This window comes from Gymnoscopelus braueri (genome assembly GCF_963280865.1).
Source record: "Gymnoscopelus braueri genome assembly, chromosome: 1".
Taxonomy (NCBI): domain Eukaryota; kingdom Metazoa; phylum Chordata; class Actinopteri; order Myctophiformes; family Myctophidae; genus Gymnoscopelus; species Gymnoscopelus braueri.
In genome coordinates this window covers 12301105-12316738 of record NC_137603.1, presented here as the reverse complement: position 1 = coordinate 12316738, position 15634 = coordinate 12301105, and the positions used below count along the sequence as shown (strand labels likewise).

General features: G+C 41.7%; 2 protein-coding genes across 2 annotated transcripts; one reads left to right on the top strand and one right to left on the bottom strand.

Annotated features, from left to right (window-relative positions):
* Nucleotides 1-747: 747 nt before the first annotated feature.
* Nucleotides 748-6344, bottom strand: LOC308099170 (potassium-transporting ATPase subunit beta-like; the record flags this gene model as incomplete). Its single annotated transcript, XM_080447791.1, has 7 exons — nt 748-906; nt 1623-1715; nt 1807-1869; nt 2413-2618; nt 3826-3939; nt 4123-4251; nt 6233-6344. The coding sequence occupies 7 exons, from the start codon at nt 6342-6344 to the stop codon at nt 748-750; spliced, it is 876 nt and encodes a 291-aa protein (XP_080303917.1).
* Nucleotides 6345-7771: 1427 nt separating this feature from the next.
* grk1a (G protein-coupled receptor kinase 1 a) lies at nt 7772-15495 on the top strand (the record flags this gene model as incomplete). Its single annotated transcript, XM_080452319.1, has 7 exons — nt 7772-8467; nt 9966-10093; nt 10641-10798; nt 11117-11200; nt 12491-12615; nt 14639-14840; nt 15203-15495. 7 exons carry the CDS (start codon nt 7772-7774, stop codon nt 15493-15495), a joined length of 1686 nt encoding a protein of 561 aa, XP_080308445.1.
* Nucleotides 15496-15634: the final 139 nt, after the last annotated feature.

The following is a 15634-nucleotide window of genomic DNA, read 5'->3' as shown; positions in this document are numbered from 1 at the left end:
AAAGTTTGGAATCATCAGGAACATGTGCTTTTTAGCATCAACAGAGACTAAGCTATTGTTTTTTCACTGATTCTTACACATGTTAGAAGTTGAGGTTAGAACTTTGTAATTTCTAGCAGTGAAGCACTCAGATATTTTACTTAAGTAAACATAGCAATACTACAATGTAGGAATACTTTGTTGCAAGTAAAAGTCCTGTATTCAATAAAAGTACAAAGGTATTGGCATCAAAATTATACAGAACGTAAAATTACTATACAGAATGCCCGATTCACAATATACAATATATTAATGTATTGTAATTAGTAAAGCATTAATCTTTTGTGTAATGTTGCAGCTGGTGAAGGTGGGACTGATTTTAATCACTTTATGTGATGCTGGGTAGGTTAACCTATGGTATTACATCATCATTTATCAGTTAATGTATGAATGTATTAATCTAAATCTGCAATGTAACTAACTAAAGCTATCAAATAATAGTGTAGTAAAAAGTACAATATTTTCCTCTGAGATGTAATGGAGAAGAAGTAGGCTATAAAGTATGGAAATAAGTAAAAGTACTTGAGTAAATGTTCCACCACTTATTGCCAGTTATGATGTGGCACTGAATGACATTGAATACATATGGGTTGAGGTTTTCAAAGAGCAATAATACTCTATTGGTACTTGATACTAGCAAGTATAGGTTGATGCTTGGGTATCCAAGTACCCCTTTTCTTTAGCCCCTTCCTGCTGTTGTGTTATTTCTCATTTCCCAGCTTTGATGTAGAAGATGACCTTTCCTTCGTAGGGGTCATGGATGTTTTGATAGTCGATCTTCTCAGAAACCGCTCTGCATTGGACCTTTACAGACTTCTTCCCTATCAGGTGGAACCGAACTGCTACCAGTGGGTTGACATATGTGGGCTAAACAGAAACGGGTGAGAAAGCAACTAGTTACACATATCTTTTGTTCCTCTGTTTTTAATGTTATTGCCCATTGGTGCTCAAATTCCTGTGAAGGACACCTACATTAGTGTGTTTGGCCGCGGACCGCCAGCGGAATTTGTTTTGTGCCGGAGACGCCCATACAAGAGTTGGGTTGTTAAAGTGTTTAGAAATATTCAAAATTGTTCATATCTTTTTAAAATATTGATCTACAAGCTCACACAACGCGTCAAATCGGCTAGATCTGCTATTTTAGCCAATGTATATGGGTAAATTGGTCAAAACTGATTTTGATGTTATATTAACAAATTTAGCTGGTGACCCCCTCAAGGACCCCTGGGGGTCCCTGGACTCCACTTTGAGAACCACTGTTATAGCTTATCGTTGCTGTTGGGCAGAAACCAGCTAACTCAATTTTTGAGCTTTTTCATTTTTTCATAAATCAGTGCTATTGAACAATGAACACCCTTTACGTCTGTGTGTTGGTTAAAAAAATATTGAACCAATGAAAAGTATTCAAAAGCGCTTCTGACAAAACCAACTAACTCCATTGGATCCTCAAACTTTTGGAGTTAGCTGGTTTCTGCCCGACAGCAGAGCTATACGAGGGCAAGTTATGATTTCTGATTTCCTTGTCTCATATTTGTAGAGCTAATATTTATGCAGATTTATTCTTATTTATCACACTTGCTTACCTGTGCCAGTCTGCCGTAATAAGGGAAGTAACGGAGATCGAGAATTCCCCCCTCAGGGAAATACTCGATATGTGCAACGTTTTCCTGTCCCTCCTGTGCATAAAAAAACATGCACAACATGTTAGGACTACATATTGCATTATGGTGTGGAACATCTCATATGGTTATTATTAGGCCTACTCACCAGCACAGTGCAGTTGACATAAGGAGGGTGCTCAGTGTTGTTGGTAGGCAAGTAATTAATGATCTGGAAAGATTCAACATGAAGTTTATCAACCTCAGTCTTTGTCATTTATATATGTGCAGTGCAAATACTTAGCACTTAAACCCTATACTTAAGTTGACCGGCTTCCCAAGGGCTCTATACAGCAGTGATTCTCACACTTTTTCATGTTGAGGACCCCCGAATTAATATGTATTTGACCGTGGACCCCTGTCTGAAAAATGTCAACACAAATCCATACAGGATTTGTGTTGTTAAAATGTTTCAAAGATCTTCCACATTTTCCCCTTTTTTCCCAAGATGTTTGGAAAATAAGCTCACAATGCGTTGTGCCTTGTGAGCTTGTTGATTGGCTATTTTCAAATAGTCGAACATAGGGTTACAGTGGTTAAACTGATTTTGATGCTTTATTAAATAATTTTCCTGGGGACCCGATGGAACCTCCTCAAGGACCCCTGGGGGTCCCCGGGCCACTTTGAGAACCACTACTATGCAGCACTAGGCTCTATGCTAGGCCCAAGTGGTTAAACTGCACTACTATTTGGTTCAATATAATGCTGAACAGACCCGGTTCATCTTGATGATAATACAAGGCATGCTGCAGTTGTAGCCAAAGGTGGGGTCTTCCAGACCTGAGCAGGGTCCCAGCATGCTTTGGGTGAAAGGGCAAACCCACTTGGTGTGATTAGGTGCTGAGAAGGTCTTCTGCATGAAGAACTTGCCTTTAGTGCAGTTATGTGTGTTACAGTGCGCTTGGTTGGTGTCATTGTATGCTGAGTGAGAAAGAAAGAAAGAAAGAGCATTTAGACAATTGTTGTGCTTGTTGCAGATTCTGCTGTTTTAACCCAAAATGGTCATATACTGTATCGAATTTGGTGGTTTGGTGGTTCCAAAAACGTTTCTGCTCAAAACCCAAAAGAGAAATGTGGTGTGTCTCTTGGATCCAGACTTACAAAGATACATTAGGAATTACACATCGTGAGCTGAGTAGATCTGCTATTTTCTTATGTGCGTGGTGTGCGTGTCCCAAGCGAGGAAGAGTTCAAATGGGACACACACCACGCACGTGAGAAAAAAGGCTCAGCCGCGACTGTACCGGTTTTGCAGCCTGAAGAAGTTCGGAGTAAGACCCTGCATCCTCAGGCTGTACTACAACAGAGCCGTGGAAAGCGTTATAACAGTCTGTGGTTCAGCCTGGTACAGAAACTGTACTGCCCGAGAAAAAAAATATATAATAATAGGAGGCGAGCTTCCCTCGCTCCAGGAACTGTACAAGAAGAGGTGTATATAGTCCAAGACCAGGGCATTATCAAGGACAGGCACCACCCCAGCCACAAACTGTTCATACCCCTACAACGACCGCGGCCAGGCAAGGAGGCCTACAGCAGTATCAAGGGTAACACCACCAGGTTCATGAACAGCTTCCACCCGGCTACTGTTAGATTGCTGAACAAGGCCTGATCACAGCCTGTCGTCAGGCTGGACTTTGACTTTTTGCTCATCTTCACATCTTATGTGGACTTTGCGGTCGACACGCGCTGACACTCCTTAATCCCATGTACAATGAGCTGATTTTTATTATTCTCGCACCTTAACTAACGTCCATAGCATATGATGTACAGTATATACTGTACTGCTGCTATGCTCATCTCAGGTATTTACCGCACCTTATGTCTTACCTCAGGTACTTACCGCACCGGATAGATATACTATGTGTAAATGTGTCGATACATTGTTGTTTTTATTCTCCTCTCCTTTTTTATGGATATAACTAAAACGATGGAGCTTGCACAAAAACTAATTTCACCCACTGTACACCTGTGATGTGACAATAAAGTTGATTCTGATTTCCTTTGTATTTTTTCTTTTTTGTGTGAACATTTCTGAAAATCTTTTGAAATGTTTTTGAAAAAAACAACAACTACAACCCATGGAAATGGGTCTGCGACCCCAAATGGGCCGTGAGGAGTCTGTACTAACGGATCAGGAAATCGTGAAGACAGTTGGTCATCTTCATCCAGCTCTTCTGATCTGACGTGTTATAGTTGATCTCCACTTGCTCCTCGCCATAGGTGTCTGGCCACACCATCACCCCTGGACAGACAGAAAATAACTATTAGGCTCATTTTAAAAGAAAACCTTATTCAGTTATTTCCTTTGAAAGTAACGTATTTTCTGCAAGCTGCAGCAGTCGTACGGTCATGTAACATACGGTATCATGATATCTAATTTAAAGTAATTGCCTTTACCACTGTACTACTACTGTTGCGTTGTTACCTGGCGACAACAGTCTGTCCTGGTAGTCCGGTGTATAAGGGGACAACGTGTACATGAGTACCCAGATGGCTAGAGTAAATAGTCCTGTCATCACCACATAGAACGCCACATAATACAGACTGATGTACACTATAAGAGAGAGAGAGAGAGATGACACATTGGCAAAATGTCCACAATATATTCTTTTATGCAATTTTGAGCCAGTGATATGGTTTTAAATTCATACTACCCAGGAGGTAGTTTGGGATTTTGAATGTGAGCATATAAGGGTTCAATTTAAGTTCACTTCAATCACTTAAGCGCAACAAATAGCAAAAAATTGCCAATCTACAAGCACACAGTGTATCGCCATGTGTCGTGCTGTGAGCTTGTAGATGTGCTATTTTAGCTATTTTTGAAAATAAAAAAAAATATGGCAATTTTGGAGATCATTTTTTTATTTGCCAAAATAGGGACGTCGGGGTTGATGGGGTTAACATGCTGTACATTTATAATTCAGTTGTTAAATCTATCAGTCTACTTTTCCCAAAAGGAAATGCATGTATTCAGTCTGACCAGAGACAGGGATAAAACATATCCCCACCACTGGTGATTAAAAGAATCAACGATCAGATGGGGAATATCAGCACAGCAAATCGAACCCTGGGTATAAAGGCCTGCACTGCCAGAAGTCAAGGTGCCCTCTGTAGATGAGAGCTAGGATAATCTGATTGTAAAATCAAACAGAGGGGAAGGAGTCTCACAACCCCCCTAAAGTCTTATCTTAACCACTGTGCTTATCTCTATGTCCACACACTGAAAACACAGTCATGTACAGTGACATTAAAAGGACAGGAAAAGTCATACAAAATGCTGCACACGTGAGTATCGGTGTTTGTATTGTGTGTTTATAAAGTATGTAAGCACACAGGTGTGTGTGTGTGTGTGTGTGTGTGTGTGTGTGTGTGTGTGTGTGTGTGTGTGTGTGTGTGTGTGTGTGTGTGTGTGTGTGTGTGTGTGTGTGTGTGTGTGTGTGTGTGTGTGTGTGTGTGTGTGTGTGTGTGTGTGTGTGTGTGTGTGTGTGTGTGTGTGTGTGTGTGTGTGTGTGTGAGAGAGTGTGTGTGTGTGTGGCGCGTGCGTGCGTGCGTGTGTGTGCGGGGCAGAATCTAAATGCACATATTTGCATCTACTTGAGGCGTCATTTGGATAATTAGTTCATTTAGATTCAAGGCAACTTAAAATCAGCATCTATGGCTCATGAGCCATACTACTCCTGTAGTAGTTATGGCAACTTTTTATACTTTTCCTGAAGACCCCTGGGGCCTTGAAAGTAAGGGAGGAAGGGAATGCCATTAAAAACGTTTTTAATGAGGAGGACTTTGCCTGGAACATCACATCCAAAGTAATCGTGTTACATCCTTCAATGGTACATCCTTCAAATAAGGCAGAATAGTCAGAACTTATTTCAGTAATTTCATGTTCTGATGAGTCACAATAATAATAATAATTTCTGTGCCATCAATAGATGATTATTAATAAATTGTGTTAAATTGAATTTAATATTTGACTGATCCTGTAAGGGAAACTATTTATGTCACCAGCGTGTATCAGTATTGTACCATATACCATTATGTAACAATAAAAACAATTGACTAATATAAAAAACCCTATATACTTCATTGACCGGTGTCCCGCAGGGCTCTTGATACAGGGCTCCTTTCCCCCCTCTAGTCTACACCAAATCTCTTAGCTGATAACCAATCTACAAGCTCGCTGTGAGGTCTGCCCTGAGATCTGCAATTTTTGCCGAATGTTCTCCCCAGAATAGGGATTCTGGGGTTTATGTGGTTAAGGAATATGTTATAGTATCATTGGTAAACAATTTAAGATTATACAAATGACTGTGTCTGATGTGAAATGGCATGTCCTGGCAGGAGAAAACAATAAGACACTTGAATTTATCAATAAATTAATATTTTGCATATCATGTCATTAAATATTAGACTCTAATTGCTAGTCATTCATATTCTATTGGTCCCATTGTGCAAAGAGATCTTAAACACATAGGTTGCAAATATTTTAGCTTTATTTTGCCACGTGAGATTTTACTTCTTTTTATACTTCTTCCTACCCCATTTCGCTGGTGTTCTCCCCATAAATTTCCCTTCATCAGAGTTCCAGACAAAGCGTCCAAAGTCTTCACAGCGTTGCCCACAAGTTCTCTTCTCCTTCAAGGTTGCCATCTTGAGGTTCTGTATTGAGCAGGATCCACAGCACAAGTCTCTTCTCTCTTATTAGCACTATTTACTCAACTTAGTTATTTCTCCCCTCTCCTGTCCCTCCCCACTCCCTTTTTAAGTGTTTGTGTTATTATTTGGTTGCCAGTCAATGCTTTTATACTAAATGATGCTAAAACTCCTTCCCTGACACTCAAGCTGTGGTGCGTGTGTTATCTTTGATTCAGGCTTTTATAAGGCAGTGATAAGTCTTGGTATGGCTTTGGTACGGAAACAAAGGTTGGCCAACCTCGAAACAAGTAAAAAGTATCCTTCCGCACTGGTGTCCTTTGGGCAAACTAGAGGATCACCTTGAGCTGTCATTATGGCTTCATGACACAATGCCAGATACCACAGTCACAGTCTATGACACAGTCTACGCACACTTAGGGCTAATTTATACTTAGTCACTTAAAAATAACAGATTTTCAGTTGAAAATAAATACATAAGTACAAATTAGGCTTTGCAGTATATGAATTCAGTATGAACAGCACCCTCTGTTACCCAGAGTCCCAGAGTTATACATGTTATAGAATCCACTAGATACGACTAGATAAGATTAGACATTACTCTGAGTATTTTGGAGACCAAAGGATGTTTACTGAAAACATGAGAGCCAAACCCTCTCTGTAGTTGATTCAGTGTTCTGGTGATAGGACCACATTGATGTTTTCAATCCAGGAAGATTTTATACTTTTGACAATGGATGCTTTGTGTGGCTCTACGTTTGCGCTCTCACAGTCACTGCATACCACTCGTTGTACCCCCACTGTGTGAACACCACCACGTCTCCATTATTCCTTTCCCTGGGTCCCTTTGCCTCTGTCTTGCTCTGTTGCTTTGCACGGTGCTCATGGGAAAGCTCACAGGTATTATGGAGTTAGTGGATAAAGTCTTTAGAGAAACCTGATGAGTAAGGTAGATCAAGGGGTATGTGCGCGCACGTGAGTGTGTGTGTGTGTGTGCGTGCGTGTGTGTGTGTGTGTGTGTGTGTGTGTGTGTGTGAGAGAGAGAGAGAGAGAGAGAGAGGGAGGGAGGGAGGGAGAGCAAGGAGGGTACATCTTTGTCTATATCAGGTCCTGTCATAGTCTGCGACGGGGTAAAGGCTGGGTACTTACTATCCCATTCGTTCTGTAGGTGGAATTGTTATGGACAGACGGACAAACGGACAGATGGGCGCAGACAATATTATACACTCCTGAATCACAGGAAGAAATCTGAAAAAAATAGGACAATATCTCTGTCACTTCCTTTCAGGATTTCAGTCGACCTTCTGCTTGTCTGCTACCTTCTTCCTTTCTCCTGAACAAACATCTTCTGACCTCATTCATCCAGGAGCACCTCTCTTTGGTAATTTCTATACCTGACGCCCCCCTGACACCTTCCTGTCATCATGGATATGGGTGCAACGTTAGTGGCCAACTCTGCCTACATCTCGGCCCGCGGGAGCTTCGACGGCACCGCCAACCCGGCAGCCAACCGTGACAAGAAATGCCACGCGCGCCTCAAACTGCCACACATTACAGTGTGTGAGAGCTTGGTGGAGACCTTAGACCTCAGTTTCCAGTTTGTGTGTGTGGAGCAGCCCATTGGCAATCGCCTCTTCCAAGAGTTTCTGGAAGCAAACAACGAATACAAGGGTCCCTGCCGCCTTTGGAAGGATATCGATGTATATAACAATGCAGAAGACGAGGACCGCGTGCAGAAGGCTAGCAACATCTTGTCCCGCTACATGGAGCCTGATGCCAAATACTTCTGCCCCTTCATGCCGGAGAATTGCATTACAAAACTCAAAGAGAAGCACCAGGAGGCCGGCGATGCCCTAATGAATGAGACCCTGGACTGTGTGATGGACTTCCTCAAGGAAGTGCCCTACATTTTCTTCCTGGAGAGCATGCACCTGAAGAGGTTTCTGCAGTGGAAATGGCTGGAAATGCAGCCCATGGATGAGCACTGGTTCTCGGACTTCCGTGTGTTGGGAAAAGGTGGTTTTGGGGAGGTGTCAGCGTGTATGATGAAGGGCACAGGGAAACTATATGCCAGCAAGAAGCTCAACAAGAAAAGGCTGAAGAAAAGAAAAGGCTTTCCGGTAAGCACAGCACTGGTCCTCACTTTCAAGTAAATGGTGTTGATGGCGTTGAATTCACTTCTGGAAGTAAAAAAAGAGAAGGTTTATTTAAAATCACTTTAGCCATATATGCTTTGTTGTACGCCAAATAAGCTCACAACACATTGCACATTTTTCACTTAAAAAAAGTGAAACATTTAAACGATTTTGAATATTTGCCCAAAATAGGGCCGCCAAGGTTTATTTGGTTAAAAAAAGAGATCTGTATGTAGAAATATTTTGCCAGAAAGTCCTGTACAAAAGCAATAGCTACGATCAGATCACATGGCGTGATTGGAACGTAGACTGCCATAGACACATGCTATAAGTAAGCCTACTGTAAAAGCACCATTCATAGTTATTACACAATAATAACTATGAATTAGACACCGGTCAATGAAGTATATAGGGTTTTTTATATTTATAGTCAATTGTTTGTATTGTTACACAATAAAGATAAAAGACATTGACAGCAAATAATACATTTTATGTATATTTAAAATTAAGATATCACTCAGAATTTCTGGAAAACATGGTGGTTTTATTCTCCCACATGTGAGGTTTATGTGAGAGCTAATAGGTTACTATGGTGCCACATGCATTATATTCCTGCTTTTCCATCGTTTTACGGTGCTTTTATATTATGGACATGTAGTAGTGTTTCTGCACACAATCTATATGGATGCTCCTTTTGTCATCATATCTACATTTTTTGTGTGGAACAATAGCCATCTTTGGCTTATGTGATAAGCCAAGCCTGGTATTAATAGGATTATTGAGCTCCTTATGAATGTCTGTGTTTATAAATGGAACAGCTGTGTGTGTGTGTGTGTGTGTGTGTGTGTGTGTGTGTGTGTGTGTGTGTGTGTGTGTGTGTGTGTGTGTGTGTGTGTGTGTGTGTGTGTGTGTGTGTGTGTGTGTGTGTGTGTGTGTGTGTGTGTGTGTGTGTGTGTGTGTGTGTGTGTGTGTGTGTGTGTGTGTGTGTTTGAATAAGAATAAGAGGCATGTACTGCAACAAGCATTAGCTGTTATATTCGTTTAATCTATGACAAATTGTGAAACACATTCGGTGACCATGAATGCAGAATCCTTACTATAATGATTTAAGGCGGGGTGCAAATAATAGTGTTCAAGCAACAACACCGCCCATTGTGAATGTCTGTGATTGGCTAGTTCCGGTCCATAGCCTGGCGGGACGCTTATCCCATAGCCTTCCTTGAGGGATGATTGCTCTGTGATTAAAAATTTAAAACATTACCTACTGTAGTTGACAGATTTGAAAAAGGACAGACAAACAGCGCCGGACAGACGGAACCACACACGCGCACACACACACACACACACACACACACACACACACACACACACACACACACACACACACACACACACACACACACGCGCACACACACACACGCACACACACACAGGAACAAATACTGACGTATGTATGACAACAATCTAATTTACTGTGTTTTAGGGCGCAATGGTGGAGAAAAGGATCCTGGCTCGTGTCCATAGCAGGTTCATTGTCTCACTGGCGTACGCTTTTCAGACGAAGACGGAACTCTGTCTCATCATGACCATTATGAATGGAGGAGACCTGAGGTCAGATGACACACACGCACACACCCACTGTTCTCTCATTCATTGTACTCACTCACTTGGGGCTGCTGTAGCTGAGTGGGTAGAGAGGCCGTCTGGTAATCAGAAGGTCACCGGGTTGCCTCTCGGCCCGCCCATACAGTATCTGTGTAACGCCCGGGATTCAAACCCGGGATGACGATTAGACTGTAGGGTACTGCGTTGCTGCTCACTAGAGAGCCTGGCTCTTTAGCTGACTAGTAACGGTGCCTTGTAAGTCCAAGATCCAGGGTTTGCCTTCCCGGCCGAATCAACGCTATACATCTGCATCTGAACAGCCATCAGCTGGATTAAGCCGAAACTGAAATTCCCCTGGGGGATAACAAAGGTCCCCTCATTCAGTTACACAGTGACATTTGTTTCTATATCAATCCAATATTTTTTATTTCCCCATGGGGATTAACAAAGGTCCTCTCACTCACTTACACAGTGGCATTTGTTTCTACATCCATCCAATATTTTTATTTTGAAGATGATCAGTTTAACCCGTGTTCATCTCCAATCTGACTAGGTATCACATCTATAATGTGGACGAGAACAGCCCTGGGTTTGATGAGACGCGGGCCTGTTACTATACTGCCCAGATCATCCAGGGAATGGAACACCTCCACCAGAAGAGAATCATCTACAGAGACCTTAAACCAGAGAATGTTCTGCTGGATAATGAGGGTCAGCCCACATGCGCTGCATTCACATTCACACTCACTCACTCAATCTCTCACTCTCTCGCTCTTTCACTTTCGCATACGCTCACTCTGTCATACATATACACATATACATTCACACAGACATGCAATTAATTGTACAATAAAAGTGTGCACTCAAATGCATCTCCCCTTCACACACTTTTATCAACTCTCTCTTCTAACACAAGGGCATCTTTGAGTTATCATTGGACTACTGGAGGCTAATGAGTCAAAGACGTATAGGCCCGACGTGTGCGTTAGTGACGTGTAATTGACATTGTGCTCGTGTTTGTTCTCGCAGGTCACGTTCGTATCTCTGACCTTGGTCTGGCTGTAGAGCTGGCTGACGGCCAACACAAGATCAAGGGCTATGCTGGTACTCCAGGTACGGTGCTCTAATGAACTAAACCAACCTACAAATCACCGGCTCGGAGGGTTACTGGTAACTCAACCAGTTAGTGCACTAAGTGGTACTCAAAGTGGGGTTCGGGGACCCCCAGGGGTCCTTGAGGGGGTTCCAGGGGGTCCCCAACTTTTCCTCTCTCTCTCTCTGCCCTCTCAAATCACCAGCTCTCACCTGAGCACTGAAAGCACTGAAACAGAATCCACAAATGAGAAAAGTTTTTGGGTGATGTGTGTATAGTAACTTTCCTGTTCATGGGTTACATTTTCAATTTTAGGGGAAAGAAAATAATCATCATCATATAATGATATATATATCCATAAGCATCTCTTCTGTGTTTTCTATTTACACTTTATATAGTGTATTAGCAATGTATGTGTGAGTGAGTTGATTACATGAACAATTGTATGTGCAAATGACTCACTGACTGACTCTACATGTTGCAGATAAAAAGAAAACTTTTTTTTTAAGGAAAGTTTATTCAAAGAGAGACATGTACACATGACATTGCATTCAAGTTACGAAAATAAAACAACTCTTTGGTTTTATATTTTCTCCCACAACTCCCTTCCACCCTCTCCAACCACCCACCAACCTTCCCCACAAGGCTGGACATACAAACACTACAATACACAACACAAAAAACTACAATACATATACACGTATAACATTTAATAAATTGGGTATAATCTTAGAGACACAAAAAAACGCAAAATTATGTTCAGGAAGATTATTAATAGATTGAAATTAGAGGAAATTAGAAAAGAGAGAGAGAGAGAGAGACAGAGAGAGAGAGAGAGAGAAAAAGCAGCACCCTACAGTCACAATTATAGAAATCAGGAGCTTTATCTGCTCATTCCATGACCTTCACACTATTCCTTTTGTTACATTAAACATCTAGCACCAAATTGATCTGCACCACCAAAGCGCTCTAGCACTATGCGTCCTCAGTCAGCTGATAAAGAAAACAATTTCAAATAGACCAAACTCAAGTAAAAAAACATTCAACAGCTCTGCAAAGCCAGTCTATTGGCAACAGTTACAGAGTAGCTTCAAAGGGTCTCCTTTAATGACACCATACATAATGTAGATGACAACAGTCTTTAGTTGTCGGGATTCTAGCTTTGATTGAGCTGTGTTTGGATTTATGTATAAATGCATGTAAAAAATCTTTAGACCATGTTTATCTAAGGTCAGAATTGTATTGTTAGAGCAAAGTCCTTTTTGTATTACCAAGACACAGGAGGGTAATGACCTTGGTTTCACACCCAGGTTTCATGGCACCAGAGTTGTTGAAAGGGGAGGAATATGACTGGTCTGTGGACTACTTTACGCTGGGGGTCACTCTGTATGAGTTCATGGCTGCCAAAGGGCCTTTCAGGAGTCGAGGAGAGAAGGTATGTTAAAGAAACTTCCTTTACTCTTTCCCGTTCTCTCTTCTTTACTTGTTTTGTTAAGTGTCTCCTTTGATCGTGCTTTTACTCTGGTTACGTTATATCTGTGTCATACGCTATGTCTGTAAGTTGTAATATCATTCTTAATTCTCAGAATTGTATTACCTATTGTGTTTTATTGTTTAAACACGTTTCAATCTCTTCTTGAGATGTCTCCAGTATTTGAACGCCACACATAGGCATCCACAATTCCATAGCTCAACCATGCCTACCTGTGGCATGATGCTGATATTGCTACCATCATGCAGGTCTAAACAGATAGCAGCTCATGCCACTTTACTGCACCTTACAATACTTCTTTGAGAGTATTATTTTTAAATAAAAAATGTCAGGACATAGACCAGGTCCAGGACCAAGTCCAGCGATCAGTCCAAAGAGATGCAATGCACACCTGTAGTAGTGAGGTGCTGGCCAACGAAAGAAAGCAATAAAAATATATAGGCGTCGCTTTAGATCCAAATTATTTGATGGTGGACAACAAAACATTTTGGCAGCAAAGCTGCCTTCTTCAGGGTTGGTGTCAGAAATGTTTGACACATTTAAATATACACATGTCCAAAGGATCACAAATCACAGGTAAGGTGAAGCAACCAATTACAGGCAGGATTAAAACAGGTTCCTCCCCACATACATTTGTGTATTGTCACTGCTGTGATGTTGTCCTACTGACTCAAGTTTAGTTTTAGGACAATTATCAAAGTGTAAGTGGGAAAATAACAAATATACAGTCTAAAATGTTCCCATACTTTCATGTAAAATAAAGAACAGATCAGAAATCAGGTTAATACAATATACACAGTTGTGTGTGTCCTACCACTGAACCTGTTTTTAACTTCCCTATATACTTGGTCACTGGGATTGGTGATCCTATTCTCAAACATTTCTAATCTCGACCCTGAAGAAGGCAGCTTTGCTGGTGAAGGTTGGTTTGTGTTACATAGACTATGGTAAGGCATCTAACTGTCTGGGCCACAAGATTGCCATGGGTGAAAAACGTATATTATTGCTAGCATATGCCGTATTTACACACAAATGTAACAATATCCATCATAAAGCAGTTGGTGTTGTGATATACTATAACATGAATATCAGTGGAGATGAATGAATGAATGACCTGAATCTAAACAGAGTCTGATAAAGGTGCACTGCTGATAAATAATGCAGGGCTTGTCAGCAGAGCTGTGCCGGTGAAACTAAACCTGTAAGGTCCTGGACCTGCTGTCTCTCCATGGCTACTTCCAAAACAACACCAAAACATCATGGAAGACTGGAAAGAAAAATCTCTATTTTCTTTTCAAAAGGACTGAGGGAGTAGTTTAAATGAATAAAGGATTTAGATTGTGTTAGATCTCTAAACCACTTTAACTTTGGTTTCCATGTAGGCCCTACCTATTTTGGTCATGTCATTAACCACTTAAACCCCAGCATCTGTATTCTGGGGAAAAGTTTCGTATAAAATAGCTGATCACAAAATAGCTGATCACATAATACACGAAATAGCTGATCACAAATCACAAATCACAAAATAGCTGATCACAAAATAGCTGATCTCAATGCATCCTCATAATGCGTTGTGAGCTTGTCGATCGGCTATTTTCAGAGAAGATATTTAATGTAGAGCAAAAAGGCACTACTTTAGAGCCCTGAGGGACTCTGGTCAACCAAGTATAGGGTTTAAGTGGTGAAAATAAGGCTCAAGTGGTTCAATACTGGGGTTTTGGTGTGATTGATTGATTGATGTACTTTATTTAGTAAGACATGAGAAACAGTAGGAAGTACAATTCACAATACAAGGTCTACTAAACTGGATAAGGGCAGTTTTGAAAGTGAGTAGGGTTTTACACACCTTTAAGAAGAAAATGTGTCCACTCCAGTTCCATATGTTTATTTGATAATCCTTTGTTTGTGCTCTTGGTGTATTTCATTGGAATAGTTAAGTTGTAGTTCTACTACATGTTCTACCCAGTTGGAACCCAAGGAGCTGAAGGATCGCATCCTGAATGAGCCAGTGACCTACCCGGAGAAGTTCAGTGAGAAGGCCAAATCAATCTGTGAGGCCCTGCTGTGCAAGGATGTGACCAACAGATTGGGCTTCAAGAATGGTTCCTGTGATGAAATCAGGGCTCATGTTTTCTTCAGTCAAATCAACTGGAGGAAGCTGGATGCAGGTGTGTGTGTGTGTGTGTGTGTGTGTGTGTGTGTGTGTGTGTGTGTGTGTGTGTGTGTGTGTGTGTGTGTGTGTGTGTGTGTGTGTGTGTGTGCGTGTGCGTGTGTGTGCGTGTGCGTATGCACGTGCGCGTGCGCGTGTGTGTGGATGGCTGGATAATTTGGTATGTGTGAGAAACCGTTCACATGCAAAATTAGTGTCTTTGAGAAATAGTGGAATTAAGAATGACTGAGCGTATCATGTTGTAGACATTAGACAATCATAATGTCTATCTATGACATGATGCTACAGGCCATTTCAGTTATTCATTGTTTTGCCTGTCTATAACTCTTCACATTAGCACCTTACTGTGTTTCCTCTTAGGTTTGCTGTCCCCCCCATTCGTGCCGGACTCCAAGACTGTTTACGCTAAGAGCTTGGATGATGTGGGAGCCTTCTCCACAGTCAGAGGGGTGCAGCTAGATGACCCTGACAAGGCCTTCTTTGATGAATTTGCCATAGGGAACATCCCCATTCCCTGGCAGGAGGAGATGATAGAGACAGGGATCTATGGTGAGCTCAACCTGTGGGGCCCCAGTGGAGGTTTGCCAAACGACCTGCGCAGAGAATCCATCCTGGAAGAGCCTCCCAAGTCTTCCACCTGCAGTTTGTCATAAAAAGCTCTTACCGCGGGGGTGTCCAAAGGCGTAGAACACTTACCCACCACCGCAGAGGACCAGGTCCCGCTCCAGCTTGGTCTGGCACTCCAACGAACACAATTGGCAGTGTTCGCGGGTGGGAAACCAGCAGGGAATT